This window comes from Megalobrama amblycephala, linkage group LG17 (assembly GCF_018812025.1).
Source record: "Megalobrama amblycephala isolate DHTTF-2021 linkage group LG17, ASM1881202v1, whole genome shotgun sequence".
Classification (NCBI taxonomy): Eukaryota; Metazoa; Chordata; class Actinopteri; order Cypriniformes; family Xenocyprididae; genus Megalobrama; species Megalobrama amblycephala.
Genome location: NC_063060.1, coordinates 38,918,179 through 38,938,477, shown reverse-complemented (window position 1 = coordinate 38,938,477; position 20,299 = coordinate 38,918,179). Strand labels below are relative to the sequence as shown.

General features: G+C 37.2%; 1 pseudogene and 4 gene segments (V, D, J or C); all 5 read right to left on the bottom strand.

Moving 5' to 3' along the window:
- Positions 1-51: 51 nt before the first annotated feature.
- Positions 52-671, bottom strand: LOC125251899. The segment is given in 2 exon segments: positions 52-371; positions 564-671. Coding segments are annotated over 2 exon segments (360 nt in total).
- A 532-nt stretch (positions 672-1,203) lies between these two features.
- LOC125250240 lies at positions 1,204-2,297 on the bottom strand. The segment is given in 2 exon segments: positions 1,204-1,963; positions 2,034-2,297. Coding segments are annotated over 2 exon segments (492 nt in total).
- A 6,952-nt stretch (positions 2,298-9,249) lies between these two features.
- LOC125251898 lies at positions 9,250-10,114 on the bottom strand (annotated as a pseudogene).
- An 8,101-nt stretch (positions 10,115-18,215) lies between these two features.
- LOC125250247 lies at positions 18,216-19,137 on the bottom strand. The segment is given in 2 exon segments: positions 18,216-18,756; positions 18,921-19,137. Coding segments are annotated over 2 exon segments (441 nt in total).
- A 221-nt stretch (positions 19,138-19,358) lies between these two features.
- LOC125250248 lies at positions 19,359-20,299 on the bottom strand. The segment is given in 2 exon segments: positions 19,359-19,928; positions 20,014-20,299. Coding segments are annotated over 2 exon segments (408 nt in total).

The window sequence follows — 20,299 nt, the reverse complement described above, 5'->3', positions numbered from 1 at the left end:
AAAGGCAAAATCTACATGTGAGTTTTTGTAAAGCCTCTAAGACATTTTGTATCACTGGGTGTCAACTCTTAGAGCACAATAATAGAGAGCTGAATCTGACAGAGTCACACTGTTAATAATGAGTTCAGTGGATGTTTGGGATGTAGTCGACTGAAACCGTTGAGGGTCTGGTATATCCTCATAACTGCTCCGTGATTGAGCACCTTTAAACAGTAAATATTCAGGTTCACTATTAGGATACTGTCTGTACCAGTAAAGCAAAATATAACTGCTGCTTGAATCATACGAGCAGCTCAGAGTTACACGCTCTTCTTCATTTCTGTAAATATTAGTTTCTTTGTCTTTTGGTTTAATGCTGTCAGACAGAAACCCTGCAAGAGAAATGGACAAATTTCACAACAGGTCTACTTATCCAAAGATGCACAAGATTATAAATGAAAATTACAATACCAAAAATAGTTCCTTCGACAAACTGTGATGTCATTATTGTAATATAGAATTACATTTAAGAATATAGCCAAAACATTTTATATTTGAGTCTGTTTAGATTAAACATTTTATACCTGGCACAGACAGAAGAATCAGCATAAAGCATCTCTCCATGTTGAGAAGATTTACTGGCTTTATAAACTGAAGCTGAACAGTAAATGTATGATTGTAGAAGCCTGTTGTGAAGCTTTCATGTGGGTGTGGTTTATTTAGACCACCTTCTCTGTCTTTCCTTAATGAAACCTGAGATGATTGTGCCTTCAGTCAATGAATATCTCAAAAAAAAAAAATAATAAATAAATAAATAAATAAATAAATAACTATGCATCTTGTTGAATAAATAGAGGCTAAACATAATATAGGCCATTTAGTGTTAGCGTCAGAGAATTATAATATAATATTTGATAGTGGGGTTTGTGTCTGTATCATTATTACAGTCTAATGCCACATCTTGTTATGGTATGTTGACTGATATCTTTATAAATTATTGATCAAGTGCATTTTGTGAGGAAAACTTAATGAACAACCTAACAAATGATTTTTTAGTAAATTTCACAATCCTTTTGGGAAACATGTCTGATATTTATTTCATCCAAGGAATTATATTTTGCATTGAGGATATGAAGCCTGTTTAGACCATTAGGATTATTAGCAATGTGGCATTATTTATTTTCACGACACTTAAGTAAGATATATTCAAAAGGCAAAAGGACCGTCTTCTGTTGTTTCTTTCACATGTGAATTCATTACAGATACAGTTGGTTGTCCTCTCTGAAATGTTTAATGTACACACACAGCACCCCCCAATGGTCATGTGACAAACATTTATTACATTTATTCACAACGTCCACAAGTCTAACAAGAATAAATCATTTGTGAATCTGAAAAAGATGGTGGATAATAAATGCTGACCTTATTTATATTTCTTCAAACATGATGACGCACACAGATTATAGTTTGTTATTCCATCAATGTTCATTGAAAAACTCTCATACAATAATAAGAATATAACAATGCATGAACTAACCAGCCAGAAAATGTATATATTTATATGAATTTGAATGCAACATCAGAATCAAACTGTTACCTGTATGGAGTTGTTTTTGACAACATCTCACTGTAAGACTAACATCAGTCAGGTTTTTGTACAGTGTTCTTGTGTTTCCTGTGACTGTGGGCCTCAGAGCACAGTAATACAGAGCAGAGTCTGATACTGCAGCAGAGGAGATGATCAGATCCACACGTTTGTCTTCTTTTCTGTGACTGATGGATATTCCAGGAACTGGAGGATTAGCGGGAGTAACTGTTCCATAGGATTCCAGTATGAGGAACTGTGGTGGTGAACCTGCATATTGTCGATACCAGTGAAGACTTTCAACAGAACCGCTGTAGTTACAAGAGAGTTTCACACTCTCGGTCTCAGTGGCAAATGCTGCATCACTGTATGGAGTGATGACCTCTTTAGCTCTGATACCTACAACAAAAACTATTTCAGCATGTTTAAAATGAGATATGATGATGTAATGATACATGTAAGATTTTACCTTCTGTTAAAGTCAGCAATATAAGGACACAAGTGAACATGATGGTAGCTGCTGCTTGCCTGAGTGATGCTGTATGTGATGCTGATCACTGAACTAATGTGTTTCTGTGTTAAGCTCCGCCTTCTGACATAACCCTCTTATACACACAGAAATTAACATATATTATGAAGGATAAATACTTAAATTATTTTGCACTTGTTTTTTTTTTCTACTTGATGTCATTTCTCAAATGTTTAATGTATTTAAACTGGGATATGATGTGTTTTATGCTCTTTGCTCCAGTTTTTGGTCAGTATTATTCAGTTTCCTGTCACTGTGGGCACCAGGGCACATTCCCAAAACTGACAACTGCAGGAAGATGGAATTCAAGTTTAAATCAACATTTCACATGCTACAACAGAACAGACAGCAAACAAGAAACATGATAAAATCCTGACACACTTTGGGATGAACTATACTCACATGTTAGAGAACAAAGTAAAAGCAAAACCAAAAGGATCATTTTTAGGATGATGATTTAGTTCAGTTCATCCTGCAGGACAAAGTGTTTACTGAAGTAAACCTTCATTCATTGTCTAGCAGAGGATTTCTCCAGCTATAGCACCTCCTCTTAAAGCTACAGTCTTCATATTCAAATAATCTGCTGTAAGAGTGATATTATTATTATTATTATTATTATTATTTAAGTTTATCCTTATTCAAAATTAGTTTGGACTGTTGATTTGACGTTTGCAAAAGTGACACTAGAAACATGTATAAATTGCTTATACATTTGATTTGACTTATTTTGACAAATGAAGTCAAATTAAGGATTAGTTTATGATTTATGAATCACCTGCAAGAACACAAAATAGCTTTTTTTTATAGCCTTTATAACTTGTAACTAAATTTCCTCTAACCACACACAGGTGTTTTTTCACAATTATATTGTGTGAATTATAGATTGTGGGTTTGATGTGGCTTGAGATCAAAGTGAAAAATAATTTTCAGTTTTTGTACAGCTTCACATAGACTTTGTATCACTGGGCTCCAACTCTTAGAGCACAATAATAGAGAGCTGAATCTGACAGAGTCACACTGTTAATAATGAGTTCAGTGGATGTTTGGGATGTAGTCGACTGAAACCGTTGAGGGTCTGGTATATCCTCACTATTCGCTCCATGATCGAGCTCCTTTCCTCAATAAATACTGAGGTTCTCTGTTTGGAATACTGTCTGTACCAGTAAAGGCATAACATTCATTGCTGCTTGCATCATATGTACAGCTCAGTGTCACAGACTCTCCTTCTGTCCTGATTATTTTATCCGTGTCTTTTGGTTTAATGCTGTCAGCAAATACACCTGCAAGAGAATTAATTATATTTCATAAAAGTTTAATTTAACCCCTGTCCACAGTAACAGAATGAACATTTAAAATTAAAAAATATGTCAGCATTATCTACTAAATAAGTATGTGCATAAATAACACTTTAAATCCTCAATATATTTTAGTTCTAGTGCTGATAAATGAAGTTGCACTTTACCTGATACTGTTATAAGAATCAGCAGAATACATCTCTCCATGGTGGGAAATTTACTAATATCTATAGTCGCATCAGTATATGCTTTATGATTTTAAACTGAAAGGTAAATGTATGAATGTAATGGAGAGTGGTTTGTGCAGCTACAGTATATTGTCTGTAAATGTGGGTGTGGTTTGAGTTTCTGATATTTAAACCACCTTCTGTCTTGCAACATTAAAACTGAGATAACTGTCAATTAATAGCATTAACAGCATTAATAGCAACTTGATCTGTTATATATAGCTCAGAGTCTCTTGTGTGTGTTTGATATCTTTGATTATTCTGCCCTCTGTATTCTGTGTGTAGGGAAAAATACCATTAGCTTTTCAAATAGTCATTTCACTCAGTTGCATCTATCTGTTGTTGTAACTTCACCCCCTAGTGGCAGATGACAAAAATTTACATTTATCACAAAACTGATGCATTCATACACACGTCCTGATTTTGCTGAGTTAGATGCATTCCTGGGTCAACATTTTGTTGATCCTAGAACAACATTCCAGTCTGAAAATTTAGTCTTACCCCTATCCCTACCCATAAGTTATCCCAAAAATCAGAGGGAAATGATAGATGAATAACACTGATGTAGAAGCACCACCAATTCATGATTTTGCTCTTTTCTGTGATTGATGGTTATTCTTGGAACGGGTGGATCAGCTGGAGTAGTTAACTCCTGAATCTTCCAGTATGAGGAACTGTGGTGGTGAACCTGCGTATTGGCGATACCAGTGAACACCACGAAGCAGAACCGCTGTAGTTACAAGAGAGCGTCACATTGTCACCCGTCAAGTGCAAATACTCTGTTCGCTTTTTGGAGTGATGACTTCTGTGGATCTGGATCCTGCAGATTAAAGTGCCATTAAGTTTAGCACACAAACACATCATTGATATATGAAACTTTTATTTTGAACAAAAAATCATCAAAAAGAGCACAATTAAATTAAAAGTTTTCTTAATTTCCTAATGTGAGGAATGTGATATTTTTCTAAAATATGAAATATTATACCTTCAGCTGATGTCATCAGTATCATAATATAGATGAACATGTTCACTCAACAAACTGTCAGGAACAAACTAAACCACATAGACCAGCTGCTGGATTGTTACTACAGTAGATTTGTGCTCTAATGTCTGTGTTAAACTCCTCCACTTCCCGTTATACATGTGTAACGGTTGTACAGTTATTAATCAATTTATAGGTGGAATATGAATATAATAATTCATAAATCTTTATGAATTATTATGCACATACCGACCCAAGGGGGGAATTAACCATATATGGTGAATTAATCACAACGAATTGTAATCAGTTATATATATGATTAGTTCTGGTTTAATAATTATTTAGAGAAACTGTTTGTTTGTCCGGCAAACTATAGCTCCTCAGAATGTTATTAAAAGGAAGGTCTGTTCTTTGGCCACGAGAAAGACTTCTAGCATCCAAACGTAAAGCAAGGATATAGGATCGAAACGTTAAAGTGACCTGGTCTTTGTTGAATGAGCAAGAGAACAAAGAGCATGGATATAATGTATTTAATATATGGACAACTACTAATACATAGGTTATGCGTCTAAATATACAAAAGGGAACGTAGAGACAGGAAAGGAAGGATGGTCAAAGAATGGCAAATTACGGCAGTTAACCCTTTGAGAGAGCCAGCACAGAAATCAGTTTAAACAAATTTCAGAGAAATTATAATACTTGCATATGGTTCAAGTCGGTGTGCAGCAGAGTTTCAGTGCGCCTGGCTTGGTTGGTCCTTTCCGAGAGGGTTTCTCCGGCGGGGTTTTCAAACGAGGTTTCACCATAGAGGGTATTTATCGACGTCACTTTCCCGCCGAAAACGTGTTCCCTCAGTTGGACTGAGTGGTAAAAGAACCTGCTGCGTGACTGGATTTAACAGGGGAAACTGCGAAAACGCGAGTAAAACTAACGAATTACACTAAAGGTTGGGCTCAAAAGTGTTCCTTACAACTTGTCAAATAAACCTAATCCATGGATATTGACATGCAGCCAGGAGTCGTGTTTCCTGATATTTATATGTGCCTGATTTGACGGTGGGGAAATATATAAAGCAAATCTGCCCTGTGAACGCTTTATATAACTACAATATAGGTAGGTTTAAATCCGCGTAATCACTTATATCAATGTTATATCGTCATATTGTCCAGCCCTAAAACATATATAGTTTTATAGTATAGTTTTTGTCAGTGTTTTTATTTAAAAACACCCAATTATGCAGAATATAAGATGGTAAATATTTAATTAATGAGTTGTCAACATAATATATAACAATACAATATATACGGTATTTTACCTCAAAATCCAACAGTTTGACACAAAATGATAACTGCAAATCCATGTTTCTCTGCTGGAGTCGAGCTGTTTCTGTGAATTGCAGTGATCCATTTGCTTTTTTTTCTGTAGCTTTCGCAAATTTTTAAATATATACCTCAGGTTTTGTGTCAAAGCTATTTATACAGTAAATTTTGTATAAATAGTGTTTTGTGTGTTTTTCGCGACATTCACGCTGAAAACCAATGCTGCCGCTCAGTCTTTTGCCACTCAGCGGCGTGACCGCAGTCGTAACGGTCGACGGTGACGTCACGTGCAGATGTAACAGGGTTAAAAAGAACATTTAATTTAAAGAGCAATATTATGTGAATTTTATAAAATAAGGCATTCGGCTGTATGCATTGGTGTTCAAAGGCTCCCATCCTGTGGCTGTTAATGGTACTGCAGATTTTGTATTTTGTCGCTCTTCTCTTGCCGTACCGCAGCAGATTGAAGTGTTGATGCTGCGGGTATGCATGTTTTTACACGCTCCAACTTGTTAACAGATTAAATGTAAAAATGATGTGTTTTATGTTGACCTTTTCGATGCAGTATATTTCGTACATGTACTTGAACATATATAATGCATTTAATGTTTTAACGTGGTCGTTGAAATAGTTATAAAATGTATTGAATTTCCATGTGCGTCACAGGAGTGAACACGTTCATTTATTGTGATAATTGCATCTCTCTAAACCATCTGACCATTATTTGTATTATGAGTTGAGTGAATTATAACGAGTCAAGAGTGTAATTTCTATTTTTCTAGCCTTTTGTGAATGTCTGCAGTTCTGTCTTCAGCCAAAGTGAATTGTTTTCTTCTTTTCTGTCTAAAATAAGGTATGTTACTTTCGTGTTTATTCTGTTATATATGTTAACAAATGGTACTTGGCAATTAATGAAAAGTATCAGATATATTGAACAGATTGTCATGTTTAACACATTGTATATTGTGTTTAATAAGAAAATGAGTTTAGCCGTACCGCAGCAGATTGAAGTGTTGATGCTGCGGCCTTTTGTGAATGTCTGCAGTTCTGTCTTCAGCCAAAGTGAATTGTTTTCTTCTTTTTCTGTCTAAAATAAGATAAATTCAAGTTGAACCCCATTTGTGAGTGTGTCCATCCACGTCCGTTACACATACCCTCTATAGACTGTAAAAAATATGGACGTAGTGTCCGTGACGTCAACCATAGAGTTCTGAACAGCAGTTTTGACACAAAAATGAGGCCACGGCCATCTTAGCTGTACGTGAATGTACAATGTCTGTTAATGAAATAGAGATCGCGAGATGAATCCAATCCGTTGCACTTGGGTAAAATGTCCATTTCAAAACATAAAACATTGTTTATAATGTAAAACTCTATACGTACATATAAAGGTACCAGATATCTGTATAACTCTCAAATGTTCTCTCAAACTAATGAGCACGTGTCCAAAGTATAATTTTTCAAAATAGTGCAGCCGTTTATAGTTATATCCAAGCAGTGCTGTCGGAGTTGTATATCCTCCTGGTATTGTCATTGTAGTAAATCTCAGGAACAAAACCTTTAGCCAATGCCACGACGATCCAACAACGTGTGTTCCGCATGCGAGCACATGTACACAGACTGACATCTGTCTCGAGTATGCAGCAAGCCATATATTGTATAAAATAATCCAGAAAAAAGGCACAAATACGGCTGAGATGCCAAATTCAGCGGCTGGAATTAGCTGCTGAGGTAACATGACGGCTCACAGACAGCAGTGCCAATCCACCTGTCACTCAAGTGACCACGCCCTTAATTATGCAGAACTTTAAGGCTTAATATAATTTAAACGGATGAGTTATAAAAAAATTCACCCCCCTCAGAGTTGTCATGAAGGACAAAATTAGCAGTATAGATCAAAACACAATGTGAACCAGAGTGTAAACATGTTTTTTTCTGCTGTAAACTTGGCTGTTTTAACATTATGGTCAATGAGATTCTGCTCCCTTTTGCAGCCTGTCCCTAGCGGCCAGTCGATGAATCACAGTTTAAGTTACTTCCGTATTGGCTTCACGAGAAACTGGGGGAGGTTGCCGCTTGGGTTTCACTGACGCGTAAGATGACAGAGAAGGAGGAAGAGAGAGAGGGTCCAAGGAGAATGGTCGTCCCGGCAGGAGCTGAGCGTGTGATGGCAGCGCTGTCGCCCGAGGCAGTTCAGGGGCAGTCGAGAGACAATCGGGAGACAAAGGAAAAGGTGTGTGTCGTTGTTTTTATGGAAACCCAAGCTAACACACCTCCTGAATTGTAGCGGCCAATAGATGCGCAGCACTATTTGGCGGGCAAAGTTCCTTTGTTTGGTCTCCTAGCTGAATTTGCATACTTTATGACTATCAGATCGGATTTCGAGATGGAGTACTTTCTTCACAGTATCATTAAACCCATAGAAAAATGCATTTGTCAGCTATGTGACATATCTCAGTGAATAGCTCGAGTCCGGAGCTTTACAGAGAGAGATCAAACTCGATAGATCAGACAGACATATAAAAGAAGTTATGGTTTACAGACAAAATTCCATCATTAAAATGCACACTAGCACAAATACACTCATTTAAACTAAGTCTAAACATTAGGAAACATGCATATGCTCGAAATACATGATGGGTATATTTTGGCATAGTTGTATTTTACATATACAGTCAAAAATGTATGTTTGTGTGTTTTTGTATGTGTCTGTGTGTGTGTGGTGTGTGTTGGAATGTGATCTGGTCCGTAGTCCACATGAGGGGCCCCTTTGATGTCCTTAGAGCTAGGAAATTGACATCTCTGTTTAGTTTCGGCCAGGCCGCAAAGTTGTCAAGTGGGCTCATCTTTGCAGACCGGTCGGAGCCGAGATGAGATTTTACAACCCAGTCCAGCATGCTAAAAGCATTCTGAACATTCCAAAGTTTATTGATTATCCTGATATGTGTGCATATGCTACACATGACGACTGCAGATCCTCTCCATCTATAGAAGATAATGAACAGAGAACTACTGCAGAATAAATGTATTTTTATGTTTTCTTGTGTGTATGTTAGTTTGTTCAATTTTTAGTTTAACAAATCCCATTCCCTTTGTTTACTGAATGATTTCTGAATTTAGAGTCATTTTTAAATAACATATTTAGGAAAACAAATGCTTAATGATAGTTTTACATGCCCCATATATAACCTTTCATAATCTCCCATATTCACAGGTGTTGCCACAGTGGTATTTCCAGAGCTGTAGTTTACAAAAAAATAATATTGTGGTTTGATGCTGTTAGATTAAAGACTGTTTAAAGCACACTGTGTATTTGAGTTTTTGTAAAGCTTCTCAGGCATTTTGTATCACTGGGCTAACAACTCTTAGAGCACAATAATAGAGAGCTGAATCTGACAGAGCTGCTTTATCAATAATGAGTTCAGTGGATGACTGGGATGTTGTTGACTGAAACCGACGGTCTGGTATATTCTCATAACCACTCTCTGATCGAGCACCTTTCCAGCAGTAAATACTGAGGTTCTCCTTTAGGATACTGTCTGAACCAGTAAAGCCAAACATTCATTGCTGCTTGTATCATATGAACATCTCAGTGTCACAGACTCTCCTTCTCCCTTCATTATATTAGTATTTCCTTCTCCTGGTCCAATTCTGTCAGCAAATCCACCTGAAATTAAATATTTATATACATCATGATCTGTATCTCTGATCAGTAGGAATGTTTCAATAAAACATGTTACAAATGTGTCCTTTCAATATTAAAATAGATAAATATTAAACATTGATGATTGCTTTCATATAAAAATGGGATGTTGTTTGTCCAGTTTATTTACTTACCTGTAACTACAATGAGAATCATGAGCAGCATATGTCTCTCCATGTTGGCAGTCCAGAGGTAGATTGTATTTATAATACAGTTGGATTTATTAAAAAACTGTACCTGAATATTGCCTTAATGTGAATGAAACTGTGGTCATATCCAGTATATTAATCAGGAGTAAATGAACGCACCGACTGAAGTTCTGTTGTGTACTAATACTGTGGGTGTGGTCAGTGAAATGTGAAGCACACAATTTAAAAGAGAGAATAATGTGATGATAAAGTGTTTCTGGTCACTCAGAAGGAAGTCATACAGAGGCAGACAAAGAGTAACATTCATGTTGGTGAGGTATTGAAATAGACTCAGGTGTGCTGGAGCCTGTTGTACAGTAGAATACAGTATGTGTGCTGAAGGATTGAGTATCTAGACTTAAAAATGGAAAATTATTTCAGACAAGGCTTGAGGAGCAAGAGCACATGTTAACTTTAAGACTGAGAAGCACCTATATGTTCAGCTATGCTTTAAAGTCACCATGAAATCAAAATGAACAACTCTTATTTTTTTATGGAATATTCCAGTATTTATTATACATGATTTATCCATCTATTTCATTTTTTCAAATTCATGTGCCCTCGTAATCTTTAATCAAAACAACATCCCCATCCTTCTTGCAGTGACTACTCTTCTCTTCTCTTCTCTTCTCTTCTCTTCTCTTCTCTTCTCTTCTCATGATGTAGATTTTGCACAGTGGACAGAAATGAAGAATTCATACACAGATTCACAGGACTTTGATTTAACATCTCATCTGAAGGCCAGTGGTTATTTACAGTATCATGTCCCTGTCACTATACAGGGGTTTTAGGACCCCACGCAGATCAGGGTGACGCCCCCTGCTGGCCTCACTAACATCTCTTCCAGCAATATAGTTTTCCCAGGAGGTCTCCCATCCAGGTACTGGACAAGCTCAACCCTGCTTAGCTTCATGAATGTGTTCATGATGAGAATTTACCATCTAATTAATATATTTCATTAAAAGTATATTTTGCAAATTTCCATTTACTGTTTACAGTTTTTTTAATTGCCTTTGTGCAATTCTCTGGTCAATTTTCAAAACTCTTGGTACTAATGTCACAACAGATCATCAAAAGTGCACTTTTTTCAAACATTTTAGCATATTTTCAATTTTTAGTACACTACACAAAATCACAAAGTATCCTTTTCACTACAAAAAATAGCGTTTCATCTAAATGTTTCATTCAATAACTGCCTTTCATAAAACTATTACTATCAAACTTTTCATTTGCATCTCTTTTATTCCGTTTAGGACTAGTGTGATAACATTCACAAAAGACACATGTAGAAGATCAAAAATTATCTGTCATGTATGTAAAATGTTGTGTGTGTGTGTGTGTGAGTGTGTGTGTGAGAGAGAGGGAGAGAGAGAGAGAGAGAGAGAGAGAGAGAGAATACTTCGGTTTCAAATCATTTTAAATGACATCCTTGACATGAGAAAGAGAAAACATAAAAGCAGTAATAGGAGAACCATGTAGAGATGCTGAACTTTATTCACATGCAGTGGCGCCCCCAGAAAATTTTAATAGGGGTGGCCAGACGAGGCCACAGCAATTCTTGGGGTGGCAAAAAAAAAAACAAAAAAAAAAAACAATTTTTTATATATATATATATATATATATATATATATATATATACATACATTCATACATCAAAACAATTGGTAGTTATTAATAGAATAATGAGACACAAACCTTTACATTCAGGCGCGTTCGGTCCCATTTATTTCATACACATACCTACACGTTTTAGTCCAAAATGTGCACATTTGTAGAAATACACATTTACCTCAGATTTCATTATGTTTCATAATTACCGAGGTCATAAAATATAGTTTGCTAGGGGGTTCGGGGCATGTTCCCCCGAGAAAATTTAGATTTCTCTGGTGTACATATGTGCATTTTTAAGACGTTTTAAGGCCAACAAATTGGAAAACAATAGCTTTAAAACCATGTTAACAAATAGCCTACATGCATGCACAGTTTTGAGGCAGCTTTAATCGCATGTGTGGTAATTTCATGACTTAACTTACAACAGAACAACGACGGTCATTGCTCGTATTCTTTTGGGTTTTATTTAAGCTATAATAAAGTCATTATGCAGCGCGCCGGCGCATTTGCGCATGCATTTCTTGAGTGCGCGCCGCGAGCACAGAATAACGGCTGATTGGACCTGTTCTTTTTTCTGAATTTTACTGACATAGTCTGACAACATCTCATCTGACCGCAGTTCACTGTTGTTCAAGTGAAGCTCCCTCGTCGTCACTTGTAGCCTATCTTTTCCAATTTTCATTGGTTCAACTTATTCGTCAAAAAGCTGATTAATTCAATAAAGAAACCGCCATTTGTTGCTCAGGAACGCAATACAATGCTCTGGATTTGATCTGAACTATATTCGTTGGCGAAATTGTGCAAAAACAGGCAATGATGATGTAAACATGAATAAAATGTAGGCTATATAACATTTGTTATGCTGATATCTGGAGAAAAACGGCACTCTTCATGTGATATTAACACAGTGAAAGCGTGCACTCTAAATGTGCACCGACACTTGTCTAATCTACAAGACAACATCACATACAGGGATGTCAGATCGATTGTGCATCGTTAAAACAACAATTATGATAAAATCGTAGACTAAATATATCGCACACCCCTACCCTCCCCTCTTCACAGTATAAATAACATTTGAAATTCAGGTCTGTAGACATTACTATTTAGACTCTTGGTGGCAGTAAAACAGCTACTCTGGTGGCGTTAGTCAATCTATCTTATTTGGTGGCATTTTATTTTCTTTCAGTTCATGAACTTGTGAATTTACATTATGCATTTAAATTAATAGTACCCAAAGCAAAATACTGGGGTGGCCACAGGGGTGGCCAGAGTTTATGCAGGGGTGGCCGTGGCCACCCCTGGCCACCCCTTGGGGGCGCCCCTGTTCACATGTCCTTATGTAACCTCCCAAATTCACAGCTGTTACCACATTCACTGTTTGTGGTTTACAGTAACAGAATACAGAATGATTAAAGACACTTCAAAGCATTCATTTTGTATGAGTTTTTGTAAAGCTTCTCAGGCATTTTGTATCACTGGGCTAAAACTCTTAAAGCACAATAATAGAGAGCTGAATCTGACAGAGTCACACTGTTAATGAGTTAAGTGGATGATTGGGATGTTGTCTACAGAAAACCATACAATATCTTCCTCAAAGCTCCAGGATCGAGCACCTTTATACAGTAAATATTTTGGTTCTCTGTTTGGATACTCTCTGTACCAGAAAAGCCAAATATCATTGCCGGTAGTTTCATATGTGCAGCTCAGTGACACAGACTCTATAAGAACTTAATTATCTGTTTGATTTTTCAGCGTACATAAAACCTCAATGACACCTCTCTTTATTTCTCCCAGTGAAACACTTTTTGTACAGCATGCACTGGATTTCCTGTCACTGTGTGGCTCCAGAGCACAGAAGTACACAGCAGAGTCAGTTACAGCAGCAGAAGAGATCTTCAGATCCACACTGCTGTTTTCTTTTCTGTGATGGATTGATATTCCAGCAACTGGAGGATCAGCTTTAGTAACTGTCCCATAATAATCCATTATGAGGAACTGTGGTGGTGAACCCAAGTATTGGCGATACCAGTGAACACCTCGAACAGAACCGGTGTATCTACTAAAGAGTGTTACATCTTCACCCTCAACAGCAAATTCATGAGCACTGTATGGTGTGATGACCTTCTGCAGCTCTGGAACCTGCAATTAAAGCATAAAAAAGAAAAATGTAAGAAATTTACATACCTAAACCCTAAACCAAAAAAAAATTGTTCTACACTCATAAAAATGTCTTCATCCCCTTATTAAGAATGCTTCAGCATATGCACCTACCTTTAGCTGATGATATCAGTAAAATTAAATAGATCATGTTGGCTAAAAATTCAGGTTTGAACAGGAGACACACAGAAACACATGATCTGAAGAAATTTGTGAAATGTTTACAGTCCTTTATTGTATCTCACAATGACTGTGATAAACTCCTCCTACTCAGATTTCCAGCCCTCATCTCACAATATATGACAGACAAGACGGTAACACTTTAGAATACTAATCCTTCATTAATGAATAACCTACACAGGAACAAATGAATAATGCATTATTAACACTCTAGTAACTACTATTAACTAACAATAAACTCTGATTAATGAATTAGTAAGTAATAGTGCTCAGTTGTAGGTGGTAGTTCACTATTAACTAATCAGTAACTACTGTTTTTTCATACCTCTAAGAGAACTACTAAGAACTACTATATACAGGTTCATAATTAACATGAATGATGCATAATGTATAATTCTAATTAATTCTAAAGTAAAGGCCTTGGTAACCCACTAGTAATGACTGAAATATTACTAAATACTTAAGAAGGAATTACTAATTATTTGGATCAGTATTCTAAAGTGAGAAACATGATAACTCTCTAGTAACTACTGAAGTCTTTGTAAACCTTTGATGTTTTTGTATGTTTTTGTACAGTAATTCCTTATGATATATTTGGTAACACTTAAGTAATTACTAGTGGGTTACCATGATCTTCACTTTAGAATACTGATCCAAATATTTAGTAGTTCCTTTAGAAGGATGTAGTAACACTTAAGTAATTACTAGTGGGTTACTATGATCTTCACTTTAGAATACTGATCCAAAAAAGAAGTAGTTACTTTAGAGTTATATAGTAACTCTTGAGTTATTAATATCCAATACTTTACAAAAACCTCAAAAGTTTACAATGACTACAGTAGTTACTAGAGAGTTATCATGCTTTTCACTTTAGAATACTGATCCAAATAATTAGTAATTCCTTCTTAAGTATTTGGTAATACTTCAGTCATTACTAGTGGGTTACCAAGGCATTTACTCTAGAATTAATTATACATTATTCATTATTCACATTAATTACGAACCTGTATATAGTAGTTCTTAGTAGTTCTCTGGGAGGTATGAAAAAAACAGTAGTTACTGATTAGTTAATAGTGAACTACCACCTTTAACTGAGCACTATTACTTACTAATTCATTCATCAGAGTTACTTGTTAGTTAATAGTAGTTACTAGAGTGTTAATAATGCATTACTCATTTGTTCCTGTGTAGTTATTCATTAATGAAGGATCAGTATTCTAAAGTGTTACCGACAAGACTTTTTAAAAGATATTTATACACTCCCACAAAGTATATTAATAAAGATAGATAAATGAAAAGCTGCATCATATTTCAGTAACATATTTTAGGGAGATAATCTTAAACATGATACAGATTTGTGTAACGTACTGCTCCGAAACTCGAAGGTATAGGATCCAAATGCAGGTTTTTATTGAAAAGGTTATCCACACGTGACATAGCCCTCCTAAGGAGCAGCTTCCAGCTCCTAACAAGAAGCTCAGGGCAGAGGTAACAAGGGGGCGGGGTGGAGGGCCAGTCCATGAATGGAAGAGGGCCTGGAGATTGAGGCAGAGCAGGTGGCCAGGGCGGAACAGGCTGGGCAGATGGCCAGGGTTGTGCAGGCTGTCCAGGTGGCCAGGAAGACAGGCTTGAAACCACGTCTGTGGGAATCCCCCAGGTTTGGCATTACTGCTGAGATGCCAGCTGCTTGCACTGACGCCAGCGACATATCCTCCAGACTTGAAGCCAGTCTCCATAGCTTAGGGAAAGCCTTACTGTCTACATGTGCAGTGCTCATGATGACTGGAAACACAGATGGTGTCAATGACGGCTGGAGCCTCTGGCGTGGCAACCATTTTGTCTGACGACACAGGCGTAGCGGCCATCTTTTCTGAAGACACAGGAACCTTGTCCGATGACAGGACTAGACTCTGGAATGGCGGCCATGACGGGACTAGACTCTGGAATGGCGGCCATGACGGGACTAGACTCTGGAATGGTGGCCATGCTGTGAACGGTCTCTAGAGTGGCAGCCATCTTGTGAACTGGCTTTGGTGCAGAAACTAGTAAGAAAGGTACATATAGCACAGGGCTAGCGATCATCAGAACTGGGCGTGCTGGTGACTGTGTTGGTCCAAGCTCTGTGGCCACAGGAACTTGGTGTGTACTGCCCCTCTCCAAGAAATGTTTAGAGGAAGTGTCCTCCATCTCCCCAAGGAGGAACCAGCCAACAGCATAGCATAGTCCAGAAACTCAATGAGTGACCCTCAAGGATCATTACAGATGAGCTTAGATTGATAATATTCATTAAGTCCATAACAGAAGAAATCTATGAGAGCATAGTCTGGGAGGTTAGAGAAAAAAGTCCTGGATATTGTCCTCAAGTGGTCGATTACCTTGACGTAAGCAGATAATCTGAGCTGGATCCATTGCTGGTTTAGTATTCTGTAATGTACTGCTCCGAGACTTGAAGATAGAGGATCCAAATGCAGGTCTTTATTGAAAGGGTAATCCACACTCAAGTCAAAGAACAGGCAAAGGGTCAGAACACAGGTAGGCAGTCCAAACAAACAAACAAAAAAGGCAGGGTACACAGGCAAAGAGAGATCCAGGACACAGGAAAACAAGATATAAGGAACCAGAGAAATGCTCAGAATTGCAGAGTTACACATACAATACTTCACAGGGAATGAGTGAATGAACCAGGTGTAAGACTGATGCCAGAGTGCCTGGACCAAGAAAGGTCTACTCTTTGAGAAAACAAAGTAAATTAACATTTGAAATCTCTCTTGCAAAATTAGCATCCCCTTCCGAGACGCAATCACACTAAGTCAATCACACCTCAGCATTTGCCTTAATCTACATTTCACTTCCTTCACCCTCTTCCCCCATCTCTTCTCTCTACATGCAGAGATGACCTAAAATTCACCCAAAATCTATATGGTTTAATGTGAACAACCATCAAAGAATGCTATACAATGTTTGGTATCGTTTGAAATGTATCAGTGCAACTGGTACAATGGTCTCGTCTACATGGAAGTAAACCAAAGGTATTAAAGGTTATAAGAGTTTACAGATACTTTGGTTGCAACTGTGGGTGTGCCCCTTTCCCAGGGTCTTTCATCCAAACTACCTCCTGTTCCACAAGGTGCTAACCCCCTAGGTCTGTGGCCCTAGTAAATGCAAATTCTGATTTTAAGTTCATGCCCCACATTGGGGGTTGGTCTGAGTATTTAAAGAAATGTTGCAAAAGGCTCTGGGCGACTCTGTATTCACATGAAGCCCACATAGATGAGTGTCCAGGACACTCAGCAATGTGTATTTTTATAATGTCAGGTATGCATCTTACTCTATTTCTGAGCATTTGATGTTTGTATTGATCATCGTTGAATTGATTATGTAATTGGCATGACACATTTACCTGACTAATAAATTGTAACATTTGATTTTATTCTGACTTACTCTGAAATTATTGACTTCAGTAGATTACGATGTATCCATTGTTACCGCAAATATGCGTCAGGTTAGTAACGGACTAAAGTCCAGCTGAGTGGAGCATAGGGCACACAACTGTGATTTTAGAGCTCCGACTAACGCTTGGCATTAGTTCAAGTGTACTTAGACTGTAAAGGCTAAAAGGGAATTTCCATTTAGGACAACAAAATGTTGATCGACCAACCTAAATAGGGTGAGCCTTACCTCTGTTTATTGTAATATTACTCTAGCTAAGTGTACATGGGAAACCATGGCATAACCAAACCAAAGCTGCTATAAGAGAGGTAATATTGGTCGGCTTATCTGTAGTAGTATGACCTCTGACTAGAGTTAGTGATACTTTAAATCAAGTGTATACAGATCTATGGGGACTAAACCAAATACTTTTAGAGAAAGCAAGCATGAGAGCGGCACTCTATTAGTATAGTCAATTACCTCTGTCTAGTGACCAAGACTGGTGAGTTTGTGATCGTGGGCCCACATATTAATGAATGGCCAGTGCGAGGACCCTGTGTGACACTGAGAACCAAATGAACGAGTACAATAAGTGTAAAGAGTTAAATAGAATATTCAAATGTAAAGCCAAATTATTATACAAATGACCAATAATCATTGACATTCTAAACTAAATTCGAGGTCATAATAACATGGAGTCAGATAAAAGATTACTTGGAATTAAACTACTTTGTCACGCTGAAAAGACGGAACACGCAAGAAACCTTCCCCGTCCTGTGGGAAACTGCCATTGGGCCGATTGGGCGGGCTCTACAAAGGAAAATTTACAACCTGTTAAGGACAATTACAAAGTGTTCAGATTACCGTGTTATCTGTTTTGAGAACAGTGAGTTTGGAGAAATGTCTAATCGATTGAGAAAAACTGTAATACAGTAACTGATGTTGCGCGCCACATGAAAAGATAGGTAATTATTTCTGAAGAAGGTGTGACTTGATTGTATTTATGACTTTTGAACATGCAAATAGGTGATTTGTGCCAAGTTTTAGACAAACACTTTTATCTTATAATAATGTATTTAAAAAATGCTCAGATTTGTGGCATGTGGCTTATTTGAATCAACAAGATGCTACTTGGCATACTGGAGGGGATCTGGGTATAATTCAAGATTCAAGAGTCTCGTTTCTCCCAAACTGTAGTAGACCATTGATTCCTCACTCTGAGCAGAAGCAGGTTTTTGTACAGTGATCTTGTGTTTCCTGTGACTGTGGGCTCCAGAGCACAGTAATACAGAGCAGAGTCTGATACTGCAGCAGAGGAGATGTTCAGATACACATGGTTTTCTTTTTCTTTTCTGATTTCAGTAGTGAATCTGGAATCTACATAAGACTCTGCAGGTTTTTTTGCACCGTCTGAGATGAGCACAAGGAATTGAGGAGCTGATCCGGGATACTGACGGTACCAGTGAAGATAATATGCAGATGAATAACTGCAGGATAATGTAACACCTGAACCCTCGACAGTGAACTCCTCTGTTTTGGTTGGTTTAATTTCATTTCCATATGTTGCATCTGCAAAAGTAGATAAATTTAATCATTTTAGATGGATCAGCATAACATACAGTGTACTGTACAATGTAAAGAAATAGACATTTAGACTTTTAATTTTGAGCAGAAATTAGCAATTCTGGCTGCTCAGAATACACATGCAATACTCAAAATACTTTAATACTTACATACAAATGCAGAAAGCAGAATAAAAGAATGGAGCATCATTGTGTTTGTTCCTTATGTTCTGTTGAACAGACTTCTCTTACAGACACTTATCAAGATCACATCAGATGACAAAGCTTTAAACCCTCCCTCCTCCAGAGATCTAAATGAAAGAGCAGATCAGATCTGTTTCATAGTCCACAGTGTCATCACTATTCATATGCTGTAGCTCATAGCACCCTCTTGTGGTTACTTACTAAATTGTACAAGAAAAATGTTCAGAACTCAAACAGAATGTGATCTGGATTAATTCCTCAAATTTTGGTTGTTACAGTACTGTAGATCTCATAAACCTGTAATTATCGGCAGAGAGGCTTTGTTTAGACGTGAATACAGCATGAATAGAGATACAGTTTATGGTACTAGACACTTTACGGTCCTGTACAGTCGCCACAGCTCAGATACAAAAAAAGCAAGTTAAATTGTATTTAAAACAACAGTTAGTCAGAACATCATAAGAGCACAGTGTGTATGTATTGCATTAATAGCATTAAGTTCATTTTAAAACAAAATTCATAATCTATCATGCCACTGCTGATAGTTTTCACCCTCATATAGTTATAGAGTAAAATCATAAGCTACCTTTAATTCAGATGGATTTATGGAAAGAAATTAGTTGAACACATTCAGCTGTATCAGGTTTTTGTACAGTGATCTTGTGTTTCCTGTGACTGTGGGCCTCAGAGCACAGTAATACAGAGCAGAGTCTGACACACGCAGATCCTGGATTGTCAGTGGAAAAGATTTTGTAGTTGTGTCGAGATCGCTGCTAAATCTATCCTTGAACTGCTTATCATCCGTACCAAATCTGTTCAGCATGTATTCTGGAAATCCATTCACTTTTTGCTGGTACCAGAACAGATATGGTGAAACATCAGTGGTTTCATATTGACAGTTGATTGTTACAGCTGCACCTTCAACAGCAGTTTGAACTCTCTGATTTTGTTTAACTCTGTCCAGAGAATCACATCCTGTAATGTATAACATCACTGATGAGGATCTCATATTCATAATAGAAGAATATTACAGCATAAGTACTTACAGAATCTGACTTACCCCAGAAATATGTGATGAAGAAGACTACAATTCTTTGCCAGTTTGCCATCACAGAAATTGATAAATAATACTTTAGATAAAATGAACTTGTTGAAATCTACAGCAGACTCTTGTTTCAGCCTCTCTTTGATAAAGTTGTACTAACACTGACACATATCAGAGACCTGCAGGAGGAGTCTGACTGAACCACAGTTCCTCAATACTGAACGTCTCCTCCTCCTCAAGGATTCTGGATGTACTTTAACAAAATTGCAGTGCTCTGATGTTTTATCATATGTTGGTTCAA